Source organism: Grampus griseus (assembly GCF_964374135.1).
Source record: "Grampus griseus genome assembly, chromosome: 5".
Classification (NCBI taxonomy): domain Eukaryota; kingdom Metazoa; phylum Chordata; class Mammalia; order Artiodactyla; family Delphinidae; genus Grampus; species Grampus griseus.
The window spans coordinates 24,879,277-24,901,309 of NC_138998.1; the positions used below are offsets into that span (position 1 = coordinate 24,879,277).

The 22,033-nt window shown below is 37.8% G+C and overlaps 1 protein-coding gene across 2 annotated transcripts in view; it reads left to right on the plus strand.

Moving 5' to 3' along the window:
• XRN1 (5'-3' exoribonuclease 1) overlaps nucleotides 1-15,262 on the plus strand; it is a 101,051-nt gene extending 85,789 nt beyond the window's left edge. Inside the window, exons 35-42 of one of the 2 annotated variants that reach the window (XM_082654226.1) lie at nucleotides 1,444-1,566; nucleotides 1,983-2,142; nucleotides 4,510-4,691; nucleotides 6,525-6,638; nucleotides 6,733-6,835; nucleotides 9,119-9,157; nucleotides 9,519-9,679; nucleotides 10,162-15,262. In XM_082654226.1, coding sequence (XP_082510352.1) covers nucleotides 1,444-1,566; nucleotides 1,983-2,142; nucleotides 4,510-4,691; nucleotides 6,525-6,638; nucleotides 6,733-6,835; nucleotides 9,119-9,157; nucleotides 9,519-9,679; nucleotides 10,162-10,461 — 1,182 coding nt within the window. In that variant the 3' untranslated portion in view covers nucleotides 10,462-15,262. The remainder of the gene's footprint in view (nucleotides 1-1,443; nucleotides 1,567-1,982; nucleotides 2,143-4,509; nucleotides 4,692-6,524; nucleotides 6,639-6,732; nucleotides 6,836-9,118; nucleotides 9,158-9,518; nucleotides 9,680-10,161) is intronic. The other variant, XM_082654227.1, reaches the window with a different exon arrangement.
• Nucleotides 15,263-22,033: the final 6,771 nt, after the last annotated feature.

The window sequence follows — 22,033 nt, forward strand, 5'->3', positions numbered from 1 at the left end:
CTGGGTGGCCTTGAGCAATTCACTACACTTCTCACAGCCTCAATTTCTTCATCTTTAAAATGGAGATAAAAATATATCACTTATGTCTCTCATTATATATAGTCTGTATATACATAAATACATACAAACATACTTACATATATGAATATATGTGGGTACATTATATGTATAAAATATGTAGAAATATGTTTGTATATTCAATGAAAGTATATGGACCAACATGGCAAAGTTAACAGTTAATTCTGTGGAGTTAGGTTAATGGGGGAAACTGAGATCATTTATGTTTTATTTTATATAGTTTGTTGTTTGATAAGGAGTATGTATATATTTTATAGTCAAAAAAACATTTTAAGTCTAAAAATATTTATGTACACTTACGTGCATTTTATATGGATATTATATAACACAAAGTTCTTAAAAATTAGATCTCTTATAAGCTATAATATATTACATTTATAAAAGATACCTTAGGGCTTCCCTGGTGTCTCAGTGGTTGAGAGTCCGCCTGCCGATGCAGGGGACACGGGTTCGTGCCCCGGTCCGGGAAGATCCCACATGCCGCGGAGCGGCTGGGCCCGTGAGCCATGGCCGCTGAGCCTGTGCGTCCGGAGCCTGTGCTCCGCAACGGGAGAGGCCACAACAGTGAGAGGCCCGCGTACCGCAAAAAAAAAAAGAGATACCTTAGAAGATATCTTGGCACATAACAGGTTCTCAGCCCGTTAATTTTTAGATACCAATAAAGGGTTGAATTGCATGACTTTCAGAGTCATCTCTTATGCTATAATTTCCTTTCTTCTAGAGAAGGGGTTCATAAACTCTTTGTGCCGTGGACCTCTTTGGTGAAGCCTATGGACTCTTTCTCAGAATAATAGTTTTAATGCTACAGTAAAATACATAAGATTTGAAAGAAAACCAGTAATATTGAAATACCATTAGAATCACCACCATTGTGTTTTATTGCCTACATTCATAATTGAAGGGAATACTAAGTCTCATTTAGAAATTAATGAAAATAAAGATGGAAGTTTTTCCCTCATCAAGTTTATGGGCCCCCTTTTTTCTCATGGTATAAAAGAGAAAATAACACATTAAAAAGTTTGCAGCAATTTATTTAGAATACTATTAAGTCGGAATTATAATTTTATTTGCACAAAAACTCATTCGTACTCTCTTACAGGTGTTTGAAGGGCCTGCCAAATGTAATGTTAAGCTTTTGAAGAGAAATGAGAGTGCAGAAGTCTCAGAAAACCGAAAGGTTGAAACTAGTTATCCAAATGCCATTGATAAGCTAAAAGACTGGTTTATACAAGTTCTCTTCCCAAACTTTAACACCTGGGAAGAAGATTGAGTGAAAATTAAATGATCATTTTTGTACATAAAACTCTGAGCTATTTTCGTGTCCTTGTACTTTCATCTTCATGCACAAAATATTTATTCTCTTAGCCTAATCCTGGAATTGAGAACTTCTTAGCATCCTTGAATATCTCCAAAGAAAATGAAGTACAGTCATCTCATCATGAAGAGCCTCCAAGCGAAGAACATTTGTCACCACAGTCATTTGCTATGGTTCGTATTTTGTAAGAGCTTGTACACTATGGTAATTTCATTACTGTTAGCCACACATACCCTGTGCAACAGTTAAAACACTTTCTCTTATGTAGACTGGTGTGTGGCATTATTATTGTCATCCTGTGAGAAAGATCGGGCTGCCCTGGGCAATTTAGCCACCATAGCTCCCTTGCTTTTCAAACATTGCCACTAGACAATTTGGTCAAAAGTTAAGCAGAATGATAAGTATTGTTTCTTTGCCAGGAAATGTGAATTTTTTTTTCAACTCTTATTTTCCTTATTCTCTATCTGAATGTAGTTATCATCATAATTTTTAACAATGGAACTTATTAAAAGAAACATCAATAAGGTCTGTAGCTTTTAACTTTTCTCCCTTATCCCTACTATCGCCATACCAATCATTTTCAAAACAGAAGGGAACTCGGATGCTTAAAGAAATTCTAAAAATTGATGGCTCTGACACTGTGGACCATAAGAATGAGATGAAACAATTTGGTAATGAGGTCACTGTTTCCTCCAGTAGAAGAGATGAATATGGATCTTCCTCACAGCCTAAACAAAGTAAGAAATTAAGTAAGTAAGCTAAGTACTAGTACTAATGACCAATCACTTCAAAAATCTAGTTCATTTATTTTTTAATCATGTGATTTTTAAAGATAATTAAGTATAATTAAGAGTAACGTGGGCTTCCCTGGTGGCACAGAGGTTGAGAGTCCGCCTGCCAATGCAGGGGACACGGGTTCGTGCCCCGGTCCGGGAAGATCCCACATGCCGCGGAGCGGCTGGGCCCGTGAGCCATGGCCGCTGAGCCTGTGCGTCCGGAGCCTGTGCTCCACAACGGGAGAGGCCACAGCAGTGAGAGGCCCGCGTACCGCAAAAAAAAAAAAAAAAAGTGTAACAAATAAGAGTATAATTTTATACTTGTGTCATTTATATAACAGTGTAACTATGTAACCAATAGATCTGTAGTCCCTAAATGTCTTCTTGTGACGTTTTTTCAGTATTTCTTTTTTTTAATAAGTTTATTTTTTTAATTTAATTTTATTTATTTTATTTTATTATTTCTTTTGGTTGCACCGGGTCTTAATTGCGGCAGGTGGGCTGCTAAGTTGCAGTTCGCCAGCTCCTTAGTTGTGGCACGTGTGTTGCTTAGTTGCGACCAGCAGGCTCCATGCATGTGGGATCTAGTTCCCTGACCAGGGATCGAACCAGCATCCCCTGCATTGGAAGGCAGATTCTTAAGCACTGCGCCACCAGGGAAGTCCCTCCTTGTGACTACTTAAATTATACTATTACAGATACTCATTCTGGAGATCCCAAACCTGGAAAGGTTTTCACATTTTAGCTTTTTCTCAGTAATTTAAAAATGATTATGTAACTTAAATACATTACTTAACTTTTCTATAAATTCTTTTATCTACAAAATAACATTGCAAATGACGGTTGTGATAATTGTATGACATATATAAAGCAGTTAGCACTGTGTCTGACACATCATAGGTGCGAATAATTGATATTAGTATTACGTTAAAATAACTTGACCAACATAAAAATAGGAGAAGCTGTAAAATCAATTTAAAATAATTAATGGAGGCACACGCTGGAAAGTGGGCACTTACCTAAAGTCTAAGAAGCCTATAGCATAACATCTGGCACATAGCTGGATTTCAGTAGATGTCCATCATTACCCCTACCTTCTGCATCCCCTGTATTTTAATATTTTGACTGTAATTATCTGCAAAAGCCTACCAGGAAAAATGACTCATGTAAAAGTAGGTTGGGGACAGAAGTTTCTCAGAGAGGTAAAAAACATTTTGAAATAAGGTAATCTGCATTTATTAAGTATCAAAATCAGAGCCTAACTTCATTTATACTCCACTGAGTATTGGGATAAATAATTTAAAATTCCAGTAACTATCAGGAAACAATATTTATCCTAGGGACAGATATGCTCTTGAAATAGAGCAAAATAAAATTTTAAAACAATATTGGATAAATATGGTCCCACTGTCAAAAGCAAGTAACTTTTACTATACTTCAGCATAGTAAAAAATATCATCTACCTTAGAGTCAAGAACTCGGAATCCAGCTCATGTAACAGAACTAATGTGTGACTTCAGGCAAGCCACTTAATTGCGGTACACGGGCCTCTCACTGCTGTAGCCTCTCCCACTGCGGAGCACAGGCTCCGGACGCGCAGGCTCAGCGGCCATGGCTCACGGGCCCAGCCGCTCCGCGGCATATGGGATCTTCCCGGACCGGGGCACGAACCCGTGTCCCCTGCATCGGCAGGCGGACTCCCAACCACTGCGCCACCAGGGAAGCCCACTTTTTTTTTTTTTTTAAATCTATAACAGTAAGAGGTTTAGATTCATTCTTCACTGAGGTGTGCTTTTTGTTCTGTTGGTGAGTTTGTTGATTATAAAGAATGTGAACTTTCAGAATTTTTATAGCATAATAAAGGCACTTAAAAGACTTAATTTCAGAAAAACTTTTAAGAAGCATTATTTTAGATCAAAAGAAACATTCATCCATGTGTCTCAGAAAATAGGATGGAATTTTGAGAAGACTGAAGCTAAAGCCTCAGAACTTAAGAATTAATTGTAAATCAGCTCAAGAAAGCCATTTGCATGTTTAGATTTTGCCTGTGAATAACTAAGTAGTCATTAATCTCTCACAATGCTAATTTTTGGCAGTCATCTACTTACATTTTTAAATCTTTGTCTTAATTATATATCAGTAATTAATCATAATCATCTAAAATCTTCATTGAATTTAGTCATTTTAGGCAAAACTAAATAGTTCTTATATTTGCTTCATGGGAGATTCCTCTTCTCACTTTTTAACAATGTCCTCCTTGCTATTCTGTAAAGCCCTGCCATAATTGCATAGTTTGAGATATCATTTAATGTGGATATGTCCTTTTCTCTTTTTTGGCAGCATCTTATATGAACAAGCCTCACAGTGCTAGTGAGTACCATAATATTCAGTCTGTGGACAGTGTGTGCTGGCCTGCTGCCAGCCAGATTCCTCCTGTGTCCACACCAGTAACTGAACTTTCTCGAATTTGTTCACTTGTTGGAATGCCACAACCAGATTTCTCCTTTCTGAGAACACCACAGGTATTGTATATTACTGTTCTTCCATTTACATAACTTATTGAACACTGAGCTTAAATAAATTGACTGAAAATCTTTGGCTAGAAATAATATAGTGGAGCTGATTTTTTTGACTTTATGAGCAGCATAGATTAATACCTCTCACTCTGGGTCTTCCATTTATGCATAACCAGACCCCTCAGAGAAACTGGTAGAGGAACTGGGCAGCAGGTAGCCTCGCAAGATTCTTCAGACTGATAGAGCTAGGGATCTTGGTCTCTAGCAGCAGTTTTCAAACTTTTTGGTCTCAGAAACTCCCCATCTTTTTTTTGAGGACCCCAAAGAACTTTTGTTTACTTGTGTTATATCCCTATTTACCAAATTAAAAATTAAAACTGAAAAAAATTTTTAATGTTGTTAATTAAAAATGACATCGAGGGCTTCCCTGGTGGCGCAGTGGTTGAGAGTCCGCCTGCCGATGCAGGGGACACGGGTTCGTGCCCCGGTCCGGGAAGATCCCACATGCCGCGGAGCGGCTGGGCCCATGAGCCATGGCCGCTGAGCCTGCACGTCCGGAACCTGTGCTCCACAATGGGAGAGGCCACAACGGTGAGAGGCCCGCGTACCACAAAAAAAAAAAAAAAAAAGACTTCAAAAAAAATTTAATGAGAAGAGTCACATTGCTCTACATTTTTGCAAGTCTTATCCATCTTCTAGCTGAATAGAGAAGCTAGATTCTCATATCTGCTTCTTACTATCAATCTCTTGTAATACGTGATTTTGGTTGAAATATATGAAGAAAATCTGGCCTCACACAAATAGATAGTTGGAAAAAGGAAGAAAATTTTAATAGCCTTTTCATATAACTGGATATTCTTTGATACTACATTAAAACATGGTATTTCCTTAAAAGTTAGTGCAATGTAGAATCTGAAATTATATCAATGAACTTTTTGTTCTCTGTATACTTATGAAAAAATGAGAGTGAAAAGGGCAAATAGCATTTTCATATTATAATAAAAACAGTTTGAACCTCAAGGATCCCCAGAAAGGGACTCAAGGACCTCCAGGATCCCCATACTGCACCTTGAGAACCACAGCAGGAAGGCTGTTTTCTCCTTTTTACATCCAGATTCTTGACACATTCTCACCTAAAGCAGAAAGCATGATTAAACTAATAATACTACATAAAAATGGCTACCTTTTGAAAAAGGAACATTTTTTTAAATCTTTTTTATAAAAGAAAAGCGCATACTGTAAAGAGTTATCATTTAAATGTAAATATAAAATCAGTCAGAACCTCTGAGTCTTTTAAATTTTAGCAGTTAATTCATATTAGCGAAATATGTGCTTTGTAAAGGATGGTGGAAAGCAGGGGTCAGCAGATTTTTTCTATAAATGGCCAGATAGTAAATATTTTAGGCTTTGTGGGCCATATCGTCTCTGTCACAACTACTCACCTCTACAATTCCAGTATGAAAACAGCCATAGGTGATACATAAGAGTGGGCTTGGCTGTGTTCCAATAAAATCTTACATACAAAACAAGTAGAAAACCTAGTTTCCTGATCCGAGATATAAAGAAGAAAGTTTTGCTGGCTTTCATTTACATTATGATGGTTGGTCCTTCAGCTAGCTTAGAGATCATTTTAACTTTGTAAACATTGAAAGATAAGGCAACAATTGTAGTTTTTGCATCATAAACCAGAACTTAAGCTGATAGTCCCTTTTTGAATTCTTAAATTTTTTTTTACAAAATGTTAGATGAAATTATTCCATTTGTTTAAACTAAGCTTTGGAGGAGGAGGTCAACTTCCTGGACAGATAACTTCATAACCATTCATGTTCTTTTTTTTAGACAATGACAGTTTGCCAGGTAAAATTATCTAACGGCTTACTGGTACATGGGCCACAGTGCCATTCTGAAAATGAAGCCAAGGAAAAAGCTGCACTTTTTGCTTTACAACAATTGGTGAGAACTGTCCATGAATTCTCTACTAACTCTTTAATTAATCCCTCTGGATGTTTTTGTTGCATTGTTTTATAACTTTTAAATACTTCCATAGGGCTCCTTAGGAGTGAATTTCCCTTTGCCTCCACCAATATTTCCAAGTTATCCTCCTGCTGTACCACCTGGAACCATTCCTCCAGTTTTTCCCCAACCTACTGGTAAGGTATTTTGCTCTTTTCAATATTAGTTATTGAATTATATTGTTTTTGGAAAGTTCTTTTAAGAAGCATCATTTTGAGGAAACAAAAAAAATTACCTAAATGCTTAGGTAATTTAAGGAGTTGTGAGAAGTAAGCCTGAAACCAGAGTCTGCAGGTTCATCTAAAAATACCATTTGCCCTCCTACAGTCTCTAGTGTGGCTAGATAGAGTAGGACTGTTCTCCGTTTTGGGCAGCCCAGTAGCTGCCAACGCATGAGTTTGGGTTTAAGGTAGACATCAAAAACACAGGGATGGGGGGGCGGGGGTTGGTTGTAGGGAGTTGGGGGAGGTGTGGGAAGAAAAAACAGAGATGAAGGGAATAAGAAGCTGTGGATTTGAAAGAAACTGCCCTTGGTGATGAGGGAAATGAAGAGCGGAGGGGATTTTGAGCTCACTCTATGTATGTTTCTTAATATTCTCTCACATTAAGGATAGGTACATAGAAGACTAAAGAGCTTTTAAAAGATAATTACTCTTAAAAGAATTTTTTTTTTAAGTTTTACCAAAAAAAAGAAACATAATCAGAGTACCCTACTTGGCTTTGCAGTAATAATATTTATACAGTCACATATCATAAACACTTTATAATTTTAAACAAACATTGTAATATACTTACATTGGGAGGACAGGGTAAGTAGTGAGGGGTGGTATGAAAGAACTGAATTTTGATCTATCATAACAGGAAGTCTAAAAATGCCTAAAATTGAAAAATCAACTAGCAGTATAAGCAAATTATTGAACAGTTTGGAAATAAACAGCTAAAACAGTTAAACCTGGGATGGACCGGATGACTGCTATATTATGTTGAAAACCCTTTTTATTACAATATGTATGTGTATAATTATCTTTACTTTGATTTGTTTAAAAATGCAATTTGTCTAAGGTCATAAGTTACTAAGTAGCAGTAGTAGCATTCAAAAGCAAATATATCTTAATTACAAAGCCCACAGTTTTGTTACTGTACTACACTGGCGTTCCTTTGCCTGTATAAACAATGTGTAGGCATAAAATCTTTATGACACAGTGGATCTGAAGTTTTCATGTAGCTCAAGGTAGTAAGTCCACTATAACCTGGAAAATCTAATTTAACTACTTTTTCACTTTCAAAAATGAATCCAGCAACTATATATCAATTAATTTTAAGTAATTAGTTCATGCAGGTTACCTAAAGGTCTACCCACAAGCTTCTCTCAAAAAGGATTTGTCTTATGAGAATATATTATCTAAAAGAAATGATTGTTTTCCCATTTATTATTGATATTTTATAGCTTGATATTTTACCTTTTTAATGTTGATTATTATGTTTACGTTCATTATTATATCATGTTTATTAGTGTATTCATACCTACCAAGAATTTTAAAGTTTAATTGGAGTTCTTTTGGTTTTGTGCTCTCCAGTGTTCCAATAATAATATATGATATAAAAGCCATGAGATTTGAATGTTAATCAGGAGAAAACAACTTATGCATCAGATTAAGATTTTAACGTTATTTTATAGATTTCCACTTTACGGTATGAAAGGGTCCCAATGGAGAAAAATATATTTTATATTTAGGACAGTGATTTGGGGAAATGGTTGAGTTGACCTATGCATAAGATTACTATAGCATCTTTTAAATAGGTCTTCTTAGTCTTATAACTGCCACCAAACTTGCACTTAACTTTCTAAATCTTACTATTGTGTTTCGTATTAAGACTGTTCTTTATCCTGGAATTTTTACATGTGTAATTCATAACATTGAAATATATTATGATTCTTCTCTCCTGATCCAAACATTTTTTAAGTAGCTGAGTTTTAGTTAAGCTATACTGTCTTATAATTCTGGCTGCCTTTTTATCTCTTTAAAAAGAAGGTTTGAGCACAGTACATACCTTCTTTGGTGGCAATGTGCTGGTGTCTCAATTGTCATTGTTTAATGCAGTAGTTCCCAAATGTTGCACTGGTGCTGACTGTGGAAGAATCACCTGTGGAGCTTATTAACAATACAGATTACTGGGCCTCTCAGAGTCTGATGGACTAGGTCTGGAGCCTTGCCCAGGAATCTGTATTTCATAAGCTCCCTATGTGATTCAGATACACAAATCAGTCTTGGGAACCACTGATTCAATGTGCTTTTAATAAGAAAATGTAAATTTTTTAAAAATTCTTGAATTACAAATATTAGAATAGGGAGAAAGATTCTACTGTTATATGAAAGTGATCAGATTTCAAGACTTAAGCTTTTTTGGTTTTTTTGTAGGCTGGGATCACTATGGAAGCAACTTAGCATTGGGGGCAGGTGAGATTCTTAAGATTTCTCTCTTTGTGCCCTGGCTTTTCTCCCCCAAGGGACAGTTTCATGACCCTTTTATTATTTTTTAAAATATTATTACAAATATTCCTAAAGCTTATATCAGTATATGGTACTATTGGCCTTCGTAGGCCAGACAGCATAATGATAAGCTGACTTCTGTAGATGATTCACAGTCCTTAAGGGGCTCCTGAGGTTGAACGTTGTAAGCAAGGGTAATCAGAAGTTAAGTGTATGTGCCCTTTGCCAAAGCAAAAAAAGCCAAAAAAGGGTAGCAGAAGGAGGTCTTAAATTTCAAGGCTTTTATGATACCATTTTACTAAAACAGCTTTTCCATAATTTTTAACAGCTAATATAATGCCCTCATCATCTCATCTCTTTGGCTCAATGCCATGGGCACCACCAGTGCCAGTTCCTGGGAAGCCCTTCCATCATACTTCATATGCTGGGACCATGCCCATGGCTGGAGGAATGCCAGCTGGTGTGCACAATCAGTTCATACCTCTACAGGTGAGACCTGAAAGAGAATTATTATATTTTTTTAACAGAATTAGTTTCTCACTGCTCAAAGACCATTGATAAAATTTTGTTTATTCAGTAATTATTCAGTGCCAACTAGAGGTCCATTCAGTACTGGTCTGGGTACTGAGAATATATTTTGACCAGTGGTGACCAGTCTGACCTGTTCCCTGCTATCTGAGTTTGTGTTCTAATAGATAATAATAATTGCAACAAGTAATAACATCCTTTTCTAGAACAAAGGGATTTAAAATCAGGAATATCAATTTTCTTTATATTTAAGTTATGGATAATTTTTAAATATTTTATTTGTAACCATATTCCTTGAATTTCTAAAGTCTGGTTTGGAGGTTATAAGTGGAAGTCACAAGTCAGCAGTGATTGACAAGTATTAGCAGCATGGTTTATGGTATTTTCTGACACTAGCTTTTTTGGTCTACATTGTTAATTAATGATGCTTTTATTCCTCAAAGGTAACTAAAAAAAGGGTTGCAAACAAAAAGAATTTTGAGAACAAGGATGCCCAGAGTTGTCAAGCCACCCTACTTCAGACTAGCCAGTCAGCATCTTCTGATGTCACCAAAGTGATTCCACAGGAGAGTTTATCAGCTTCCTTCAAGTCCCCTCAGATTACTCAACTTGCGTCTCCTTTTCAAGTTGAAGCTGCCTCCCCAGGCCATAGTATGTCTCACCATAAATCAACACCAAGCTCCTCAAGAAGAAAATCAAGAAAACTGGCTGTCAATTTTGGAGTTTCTAAACCTTCTGAATAAATTGTACTTGGAATTAAGTTAATTTCATTCCTTTCCTCCCACCTTTTTATAAATCCATATCTGTGTCTCATAAAAAATTACAGTGTACTATTTTAAAACAATATATTTCAATTAAAATTTTTTAAATTTTTAGTTGTCAGGCACTTTTCATGCTATTTAAAAGACTATACATCAAATTGTGCATCTTAAGTATGTGCAATTTGTTTTACATCAATTATACCTCAATAAAGCTGTAAAAAAAGACTAAATTCAACCTTGTTTTAAAATAATATCAACGGACTAAGCATTCAGATGTACCACTCTAATCATTGGCCTCATCATTAGAAGCATCCTAAACTATGAATTAGACATCATATTGCAATAATTATAAACATTTTTTACACTATCATTGAGGGATAATTAAATGGAGCATGAAAATTGGGCCTCAAGTATAATTTACTGAATGTGGATTTTATTTCTCTTTTTAATGATGTAACAGAAGTGTCAGGAGAATGGCTCTTATTTATAGGTATTTTAACTTAGGTTTTATTATATCTGAGGGTCCTTTGGACCTGTTGTGAAGTGATCACACTTGTGGTGGTGCTGCCAGTTTTGCTTTATTCTCAATTTTGTACCAAAGCAACTTCAGAATACTGATCAGAATATTTCATTTAACTGCTTAGAATTATAAATAGCAATCTAGATTTGAGTAAATAATTACAATTTTTTAGATTATTCAAGAACCAGCATTAGTAATTTCTAATAAAATTAAGTTTCAAAATCTGCAGGGTATAATGATTACAAATTAATCTTCTAATAGAATAAAGTACAAAATATTAATCATGTTAATTAAAATAAATTGTGTTATCAATTTGTATAGCTTTTTACCTGCTTACTTAAACATACATGAGAGCTCCGTTGTTGGTCCATGTGTAGTGCTTCCTGGAACTGATGAAATTCTAAATTTTTTAAAAATAACAAGGTGTGCACAGGCACCATCAGTGTATACTGTACATTATTTATATGACAAGTGCCCGTCTCATTCTCGTTCCATATTTTTAGCTTTATGCTGAACTGCCCAGGGACTCTGGCGTTTTGTCTTTGCATGTCACTTGTGGGTGTGTATTGTTCAAGCTGTAGCTGTTGAAATTATTTTAGAGTTTATGAAAATGTCTCAGTGGTACCAGGGCCTGAGTTTTTATATATATGTTTGTGCTTTCATTTTTGTGATATGCTTGTATTTTTAAGGAAGTAAGTTATCATACTTTTTTAAAAGTACGAACAACAATCTTTGTATGGAACTGATTATGATTATATTTAGTTTCATTTGGCTCATTGAAAACTCTGCTATGAGTCTTTGTTTGTTTTTAAAAATGCTAGTACTGAATTAAATGGATTTCTTTCTCTAACTGCTAAATGTTAGAGTTTCTCTAAATGTTAATAGGATATTTGTATATTAGTCGTGCCTTTAGTGTAAGAGATAAATGTTCATTATCTGTCATTTATCACAGTCATGTGAGTTTCTGTGATTTTATTTTCTATTAATTTTCCTAGATTCAGATGTTCATTGGTTCCCAGAATTTCTTTTTTGGGGAATATTTGTTTCTCTGTAATGGGATCTTGAGTAATGAGGCTCAAGTAATTCTCAGTGTTTGTCCTTATTGCCTCACGACCTTTTTTTTTTTTTTTAAGGGAACATCTGTTTGGGGCATACAATACAAAAAAGTTAAATTGTGACGGTAAGATTATGTCAACCTCTTACTACTTTAAAGTGTATAATATTTTTCACCTTATGTAACTTTACAAACTCCAGCATTCAAGAATTGCCTCACTCATCATTGCTCTGTGACCACTCTATAAACAATGTACAGCCCACATCTTTTTTAAAGCCCAGAAGAAGGAGCACGTGCCGTCTTCTGAAAACTCCAAGAGAAATTTCGGTAAGCACAGTGCCGCTGAACCCATATACGGATGTTTCCTCAGTATTCAAGCAAAGCAAGCTGACAATTCTAGGTGGATAGGCAGTAAAAGTGTTTTCTTTTCATTCTTTCTTCTCATTTTAAAAAATGTATTATTCTAAAAGTCAAGACTAAAGAGAGATTAAAATGGGAGAGAGCTCCATAATGACTAGATAGTGTCAGGCATTCATCTATGTTCTCTTCACCTTGTACACCTATTCTAAATGTGGACCTGAGAGCAGTAGATGTGCCCTCTCTGGGGAGGATGTAAGAGGCAGAGACTGTTTTTAATCTCTCATGACAATCTTGAGGAGACTAGATCCACTAATAGACTGGGAAACTTACAGTTTTTCCTTTTTTGGATGGTGCAGACTCAGAATACCCCGAAGTTTAGAAATACGCCCATTCAACTGTTGAATCTGTTGTGGCCTTTCTGTGGAAACCATGGGCTGTACAGGGCACAGAGGATCAGATTCCCCAAAATACTTCATGTTTCCACGTACTAAGAGCAGTTAAATCTATTTAAACCTTCTTCTCCTCACTGAAACATTATTTCTAAATATCTTTGTTCAATAAAGTTTTTTTTCTTTTTTTTTTTTGAGCAAATTAAGTGAATTTTGAAGATTGGTCCTTCAGTCTCATTGTTCCTTTTCACCATTTCCTACATTACCTGAGCTTTATAATTTTACAGATAGACTGTATTAATTGACTGAAACATCATGTAGACTCACGTCTTAAACGTCTGAGACTCAGTTGCCTGAAAAATTAATTTCACCTCTGTATCTTGGTTTCAGTTTAAGACTTTCCTTGCTGTTCAGAGGGATAAGTAGTTCTTTTAGAACTAAAAAGATAAGGAGATCTTTTTTTCCTGTTGGTGGGAGAGATGAAAAACTCCTGATGCAGGTTTTTTGTTTTTTATTTCCTTTTCTATAATCAGGTACTTGCTTTGGTTTTAGACTGATATTTTTCAAACTAATCTAGGTTTTGGGGGGAGGGGTCAGAGAGGGAGGCAGTTGGAAGAAGGAAACAGTTAAATAAGACCCATCCAACACTGCATTTTTAGACTATATCTTTCTAGCTCAAGGAAATAGATAAGTTGCAGGGTCTTTTCTATTCACTCACTTTTTTTTTATGATTTTTTGTTTTTAATTGGAGTATAGTTGTTTTACAACGTTGTGTTGGTTTCTACTGTACAGCAAAGTGAAGTAGAGTTCCCTGTGCTATACAGCAGGTTCTTATTAGTTATCTATTTTATACATATTAGTATTCACTCACTTTTAAATCATCTGTTTTATTTGTATTAATAAATCATACATTTTCATAGTGGTTGTCTAATTTTTACCTTTAAGATAGCTAGGACTGTCCAGCTGTCCTTTGAAGTTCATTGTAATATGCTTCATCTCATTGTCCAGAGCCTCTTTTTTAAAGCAACTGTGTACAATCTCCCAGCTTTTTGAGTTTGCTATATTTCTTAGTACCATCTGGCTTCCAAATTGTGTTTTTACTGTGGAGGAGAATTAATTTATTGGAGAGAAATGACCATGACAGACATTCTCAACCTTTAAAAAGAAATGAATCACAGAAATTCCCTTATTTTTTTTAGAGACAGTGATATAGAACTCAAACTGGCAGTGTTCTTATTTCATAAGTTTTGTCAGTGAAACAGTGTTTTTTTGCAGGAGCTTCCTTTCCTAGTTAGGATAATGCTTAAAATTCCAGAAATGAATGTGTTTCAGACAGAGCTGGTTCAGATTTCCATCAGACCACTCCATCTTCTGCCAGGGAGCAGTATGAGACAGCGGCGAGACAGACAGAATGGGGGCAGGTGGAAGTTTCACTGACTTAACTCCAGCACCACTTATCCTTTGTTTAGAAGGAGAGAAAAAAACAGGTATAAAATAGTTTTCATAGTTAAGAATATCACCAATCCATAGCTGCTTTGTGTGTGTGTGTGTGTGTGTGTGTGAGAGAGAGAGAGAGAGAGAGAGAGAGTGAACCAGCAGTAATGCCTTGCTCAATCGCATTCAGCCATCTCAAGTGCAATTCATGATGGAGACTCTGGTTTCCAACAGATAAAGTTTTACGTAGTTAAACCTGTAAAAATTAATTTTTTTTCAACAGTACACCTATTGCTATTATTTCAGCAATTGGTATACTATTAAATTGCCCAGGCCAAATAATTAAATTTCTGTAGATGTTTTAGTAATTTGAGCCAAATCCTCATACTGTTTTCTCATAAAGAATGAGAATTTGGTCCTCAGTTTGCTTTAAGTTCTCTTATTCCTTTCTTTCCCTTACAGTTAAAGGACTTTTTTGTTTGTTTTGGAGCTTGGGGGCTTTTTTTTGCCTGAAGTGTCATACATTTTCTTTTGCCTGCACCCAGTTGCTTCTTTGAGTGTTTTCATCTATTTTGATATATGAGTAATAGATAGTGTACTATATCATCAGAGTGTTCCAACGTTTTGTTCTTTTAAACAATGTAAGTAAGTATAACTCATACATATATATATCTTAATTCCTTTCTTTCCTCACATAAGTATTTTATAAGTAACCGGAATTTTTCATTAGATCTTATACAGAGCAGTATTTTATTAAAAGTTCAAAAGGGAAGACTTTTATGTGCTCATTTTGTAGTTTTTGGTTTATAAATATCTTTACATTGTCTTCAATTAAAGTGTTTTAAACTTGCATTGGAATGGACTCTGAATGTATTTTTGTGTTAAGCTGTACATTTGTAGATTTCTAGCATGAAGTTAGCCTCAAAATGTGCAAAAGGATTTTAAAATATATGAATCACTGAAAGAGTTTAAACATCTATACATGTTAAATGATATATGGATTTTAATTAAACCTTTGAGAATGATTTCATAAGTTGTTTGTTCTTGTATGTTTGCAGTGATATTAAAAGCAGAAACATTACAGTATTCACTTAAACCTCATATCCTTTTTTTAGCAAGTTTTTATAAAAAGTATTTATTTACTTATTTGGCTGTGTCGGGTCTTAGTTGCAGCACGTGGGATCTTCGTTGAGGCATGTGGGATCTTTTGTTGCAGTGCACAGGCTTCTCTAGTTGCAGCGTGCAGGCTTCTCTCTAGTTGTGGCACGCAGGCTCCAGAGCATGCAGTCTCAGTAGTTGTGGCGCACGGGCTTAGTTGCACTGCAGCATGTGGGATCTCAGTTCCCCATCCGGGGATCAAACCTGCATCCCTTGCGTTGGAAGGCGGATTCTTACCCACTGGACCACAAGGGAAGTCCCAAACTCCATATCCTTTTATATTGGTATTTTGAAACTATGTCAGTTAGCATAAACTAAACAGCACGATTGGTGGAGAAAGTCGGACTATAGATTCTGTTGGCCACTGTTCAGATCCTACCTCTACTTCTAATTGTAAATAAATCATTCTCATTTTAGGACTGGCAAGTTATGTAATACCTACGCCTCAGTTTCTTCATCTCCTAAAGGAAGAAAACAACACCCCTTGTATGGTTAATATGTTTAAAGCACTGGGTACATAGCAGGTATATTACAGATGTTAGTAAATAAGGATTTGTCACATGTACCCAAACACACAGAGTCCTGTATGGTGCCAACTACCTCTATGCTTTTCCCACTGAGTCCCTCTCCAGTATTCAATTCATGCAGAGTCCCCATGCCTCTCTTAGGCATCTGGGAGACTTTTCTCTTTCTGTTCTTCCTTTTCCCTGCCATTGATCCCCTCTATCTTTTCTACCAAGGGGAAGGTTCTTACAGAGCCATGTTGGAAGAGGCTTTAATTCTTACTCATAAGACTGGGGAACCTACAATACTAACATCTTGCTAATTGGCCATGTCTCACAATATAACTCCAATGCATTATTATGCGTATTACCAAAAATCTCTCTATGGTAGGGGTGGGAAGGAGTTGGAAAGAAAGGGTTAAAGAGGGAAGACAATCTCTACCTACTAAATCTGCTTCCAGCTCTGCCCCTTCAACCTGAGTCTGTCTCTACTGTTGTACTTTTACTCAAGACCCCAAGGAGTGGTCACATTCTGATACGGTGTTGGGCCACCTTCATCCAGCAGAAGGCACGAGGCCTGGGATCACCAGTGGAGACATCGCCAGCTGCTTTTCCACTTCATCCCCCAGACCGCCAGCCCCCCACAGTAACCACCCCTGTCTACCCCAACTCTGTAGCATCACTGGGCTCCCCCAACCTTGGTGTCAGTTTTTTTACTTGAAAATCAAAACTAAACAAACCAAAACCCACTCAAGCTAGCTTAAGAAAAGGAAATTTGCTGTAAGAATATGGGGCTATCTCAGAGAATCCAAGCAGGCTTCTCAGGAACTGAACCTTAGTCGAGGTGTCACCTTCCAATTCACTCTCTGTCTCCTCTCCATGGGGCCGTGGGCTCTATAGTGTCTGTGACTCTCTGTAGATCAGGTCTTTGCTCCGACATCTATATTTGGGGGTGGGGGACAGGTCACCTTGAGGGGCCACCCCTGCTGGACTGTGGGTTGATGAGGAAATTTGGACCTATCAAAGGTAGGCTCTTAAGAAACAACCATATTCTGGGCTGGCAGTCAGTCCTCATAGTTCATACCTAAAAGAAGGCCTGCAGGGACTTCTCTCGTAGTCCAGGATGTACAGAAACCACCTAGAATCCAAAAGCAGAAACACGGCTGAGCTTCAAAGGGGCTTGGGCCAAGAGCAAGAAAGCTGTCAGAAACATAGATACCTAACTTCTCCAGTCTTATCTCTGCCTTTCTGTTTATCACTCAAGCCTTCCATATTCCCTTTGTACATTGCTTTAGTTCTAGCAACCAGCCTCGGACTAGCATCTCTCCATCTCCATTCCAGATGGGCTAAGTTTGTATCAGGTGTCCACCTCCATGTAAGCAATTAACATCAACTAACACAAACATGGCTGCCAAGGCCCATTCATGTGGAGCGATGTTCTTCGGAGCAAGAAAGATCAGGATGTGAAGATACCCCTAAAAGCTATTCTCATAGGAGCTATTACATGATTTTAATTAAGTAGGGGTTATTGGCTCTCAAAATGAAAACTGGTGGCATTGCAGAGAATTGATTAGAGAGAGTGGAAATCATACACAAACAGAAAGCTGTTTCAGTCATCCAAGTAAGAATGATGTAGCTGCACTAACTCTTAGAAGCTCCTATATTCAGTATGTTGAATGTCAAAGAGAAACAAGAAATGTGGAATCAGAGTTCCAGCATCACCCTCTCAGGCTGACCCATTAATATTTTACCAGAGATTCTCTCTGGCATATTGTAATTCATGGTGTAGCTGGTCTGGAAGCAACACAATAGATCCAAGCCTTCCTGAGGACAATCACGTTCTCCCACATCCTCCCGTGTATGACCTGCTGACTTTAGTATCTAAGAAATATGAGCTCTTTCCAAGAAGACTCTCTCAGCCTGATGACACTTCCTAGAATGTCAAACAAACATGACTTCTGCAACTATATTCGTGGATAGCAGAAGCAAAAACTATTTCTTTTTTTTAATATTTATTTTGGCTGCACTGGGTCTTAGTTGCGGCACGCGGGATCTTTTAGTTGCAGTGTGTGGACTTAGTTGCAGCATGCAGACTCTTGGTTGTGGCATGCATGTGGGATCTAATTCCCTGACCAGGGATCGAACCCAGGCCCCTTGCATTGGGAGCACAGAGTCTTACCCACTGGACCACCAGGGGAGTCCCACAAACTCCCATTTCTTACCAAGAATGTATCACATGGAGTCAGAGCTAGCCTCAATCACAAAATCCTGAATGACAGTAGGTACTCTTTGCTCATTATGTTAGTACATTATGTTCTACAAAAGACAACTGAGCACAAACTGATGGAGATATCCCTTGTGTTATGGCCAAGGCTGGGAATTTCTCCACTATGTCGGTTGCAGGGCAATTTGTATTGTTCACAGGCACAAGCCACATCATTAATTATGTCTCTATGAATATAGCACTGAAGGTTTGTGCTCCAGGCTCAGTGATAATAATAGTTACCACTTACGGGCTATCTGCTAGGTACCATCCACTTTATATAACACTTTCAATCTTCAAAACAACAGTAATATAAAATAGTATTAACTCATTTCACAAATAAGGAAAGTAAGACACAAAAATGGCTAACTTGCCCAAAGATACAATATGCAGCTGAATTGGAATTCAGAAGAGATCTGTTGCATCCCCAAACCCATGTTCTAGTTTACTTTCTCTTTTGAAATTAATTTCTAATTATTTAGGTAACATATGGCTGCATTGCCTACAAATTTTGAAAGTATGGCAGGTAAGAGTAAAATCTTTGGACCACCTTCTAGAAGTAATTGTTGTGAGCATGTGGTGTGTGTCCTTCTAGCCTTTTTTGATGCCACCCTATCTGCACATACAACTACTTATAATTGCTTTTCTATTTTACATAAATGGCGTCATGCTTTAGGCATCATTCTGAAACTTGCCTGTTTCCCTCAGCAAGTATCTCTGAGACTTGGCCTGTTCTGCCACTCATGCTGTTCCCCTTCCTAGGCCCACCTGCTTCTCTGAACACCTGGCAGAGTAAGAGGTAGTGATGAAGATCTCAGCTGATCACCACTGACAGCACCAGACACTTTGAGGGAATTTTTTTCTTTTTTCCAACATTTCATTATGAAAATTTTCTAATAGCAAATATTATACAATGAGCATGCATATACCCAATACCTAGATTCTACCGTTAACATATTTACTATACTTGCTTTATTACATATCCATCCAACCACATTAGCAGAGCTCCCTGAAGCACCTCATTGAGCTATCAGCTCTGCTCAGGTTGTCAAATGACTCATATGACACCTAACTGGATGCGCGGGGAGCAGTGGTCAAACTACCTGTGGAACCCAGTTTGTTAGATGTCAGCAGAATTCTCTATCCTGGAAAGGATGTCTTTTATGGAAAAACTACCTATCCTGCAGGACATCCAAGACAATTTGACTGAAGGAATCACTCAAAATGGCCTAGAATTGTACTTAAGGTTGAAAAGACTGTAAGAGAATGGATTACATATCAGCCTGCCAAAGCAAACTATCCTGGGTCCCTCCTTTTCGGGAGGGCGGCCCCAAGAGCTCCATCAAGAATCCAGACTGACTTCAAGGAAACCATCATGGTCGATAGCTTCCCCAAATGGATCCAGGTCTTCCCCTATCCAACTCAAACCTCTGGAGAAACAGCCCTGAGAGAGACAACTGTTTGCAGCACCAGGAGGTCAGGAACGACCATTTATGACAGTAAGTCTATCTTTATTTCATTTGACATGAGGAAATTTGTGGTCAAGATCCTTACTGTGCAGTACAGTGCGGCAGGTTGTAAAGACAGTACAGATCTCTAAGTACAAACTTGCCAGGTTTTGTGTCCCTCCATAGCAGATATTTTTTTAAGGAATGTGGCCAAGAGTGAATGAATGAATCAACGTTTTTTAAAACAGAGCATTATCTTAAAGCTGGCTTTGCCTATTTGCAGCAAAACTTAACGGGCATACAGCATTCTGGTTGCAGTTTTGTCTGTAGGGATTCTTGAGTTAGATTTATTCCAGGAGTATATTCCCACCCCTGTGACTCGGGTTATTGGGCCTGTGACATGTACTAACAGGCCATTGTGGTATCCCCACACATAGCTGAGGCAGAAGTGTTCCTCAAGGAATGCAAGGGGTGATATGGCACCAGAAGAGGTGAACTTTCTGGCAGAGGGCAAGAAATTAGTGGAGGGAGTGCCAGCAGGGACCAAGGATAGATTTAGTGGAGCTGGCAGTGCAGAAGGGAAAACTTCCTATACTGCTTGAAGGAGATGCTTTGATATTGTTCCACAAGTATTAGTTGAAGGCCTGCTATGGGCTGGGCACTGTCAGGAAACCCAGGCTTCCAGGGAAGGACTCCAGAGGAAGGAGAAGAGAAGCCAGGACTCAGCCAGCATACAGACTTTATTCCCTTCACATAGAGGTGACTGTGTATTTATCACACAAGGCCGCTACCTACTTCAGGACCCTCAAGGTCAGTTTTCTTTTTCTCTTTTTAATCAGAACATTTAAAAGTAAGCTGACATGATTTCCAGCCAAAGAGGGACTTTAGACAGGGAATTTTGCTCTCTTTCTTTGCTGCAAAATAATGTATATTTCTCTTCTGGGGAATGAGCACACAGACGCTTGATTAAGCACAATAGATATTAGTCACAGCTCACTGATTTCATCTATTTCTCCCCCAGAAAGAAAAAAAACATTACAGGGTGATATCAGAGAGTCCTCATAAGGGGGCTTGACTGAGAATACAATGCAAAGCTCAAATGAGCAGTATCAGACAAACGAGGGTGTCCATAGCAAGGAGTCTGGGAGCTAAAACCGCCAGGTCTGCACACGTTGCAGGATAAACTATGAGACAATTTTTTTTTTCTTTTTAAGTAGAAAACATTATTTATTTATTTATTTATTTAGGCTGCCCCCTGTCTTAGTTGCGGCATGCATGCAGGATCTCGTTCCCCAACCAGGGATCGAACCCCAGCCCCCTGCACTGGGAGAGCGGTGTCTTACCCACTGGACCACCAGGGAAGTCCCTATGAGATAAACTATTAATGCAGCTTTTGTGATCTTTGCTTTTCTTCTTTAAGCTGTAGTTCACCATTGCTAGATAAATGCTTCCTGAGTTCAACACACGCAAACAACTTTCCCCATCTCAATAGCTTAATCAAACACCAGTGAAGTCTTAACCAGTGTCTCTGGGGTTGTCAGATGATAATTTCCCAATGACACTTCCTTATCACCACTAAGTGAAGGAAGTCATCATTTTGGCCTGAAATGCCATCATGTGATATTTCTACATTTATTGCTAATAATAGAGGTCACAACTGCATGAGTCATCTTTGATTCCTCCTTTTCTTCACCCACCACACGCACTTCGCTTGTCGTGGTGCAATGTCACCTCCTATATCTGCCCTCTTCTCTCCATCCTCATGGTTACCTTACCTTAATGTAGGTTCTCTTCTTCTCAAGCTTAGCCTATTGACATGGTCCTCTTTTTTTCCTGCTTGTAGACTCCAGTCCATAAGAACAACAATAGTAAGTACTGTTTACAGACCAAGTGCTTTATAGCATTCTGCCATTTAACTCTCACCACAGTGTTGTGAGAAAGGCATTTTTTAAGTTTTTTCTTTTATTGTGGTAAGAACACAACATGAGGTCTACCCTCTTTACAAGATTTTAAATATAGAGCACAATACTGTTGACTGTAGATGCAATATTGTACAGCAAATCTCTAGAATTTATTCCCGTAAACTGAATTCATGTAGAACTTAAAACTTTATGCTCGGGACTTCCCTGGTGGCGCAGTGGTTAAGAATCCGCCTATCAATGCAGGGGACACAAGTTTGGTCCGGGAAGATCCCACATGCTGCGGAGCAGCTAAGCCCGTGCGCCACAGCTACTAAGCCTGTGTTCTACAGCCCACGAGCCACAACTACTGAGCCCGCGTGCCTAGAGCCCGTGCTCTGCAACAAGAGAAGCCACTGCAATGAGAAGCCCATGCACCGCAACGAAGAGTAGCCCCCGCTCGCCACAACTAGAGAAAGCCCGTGCTCAGCAATGAAGACTCAACACAGCAAAAAAATAAATAAAAT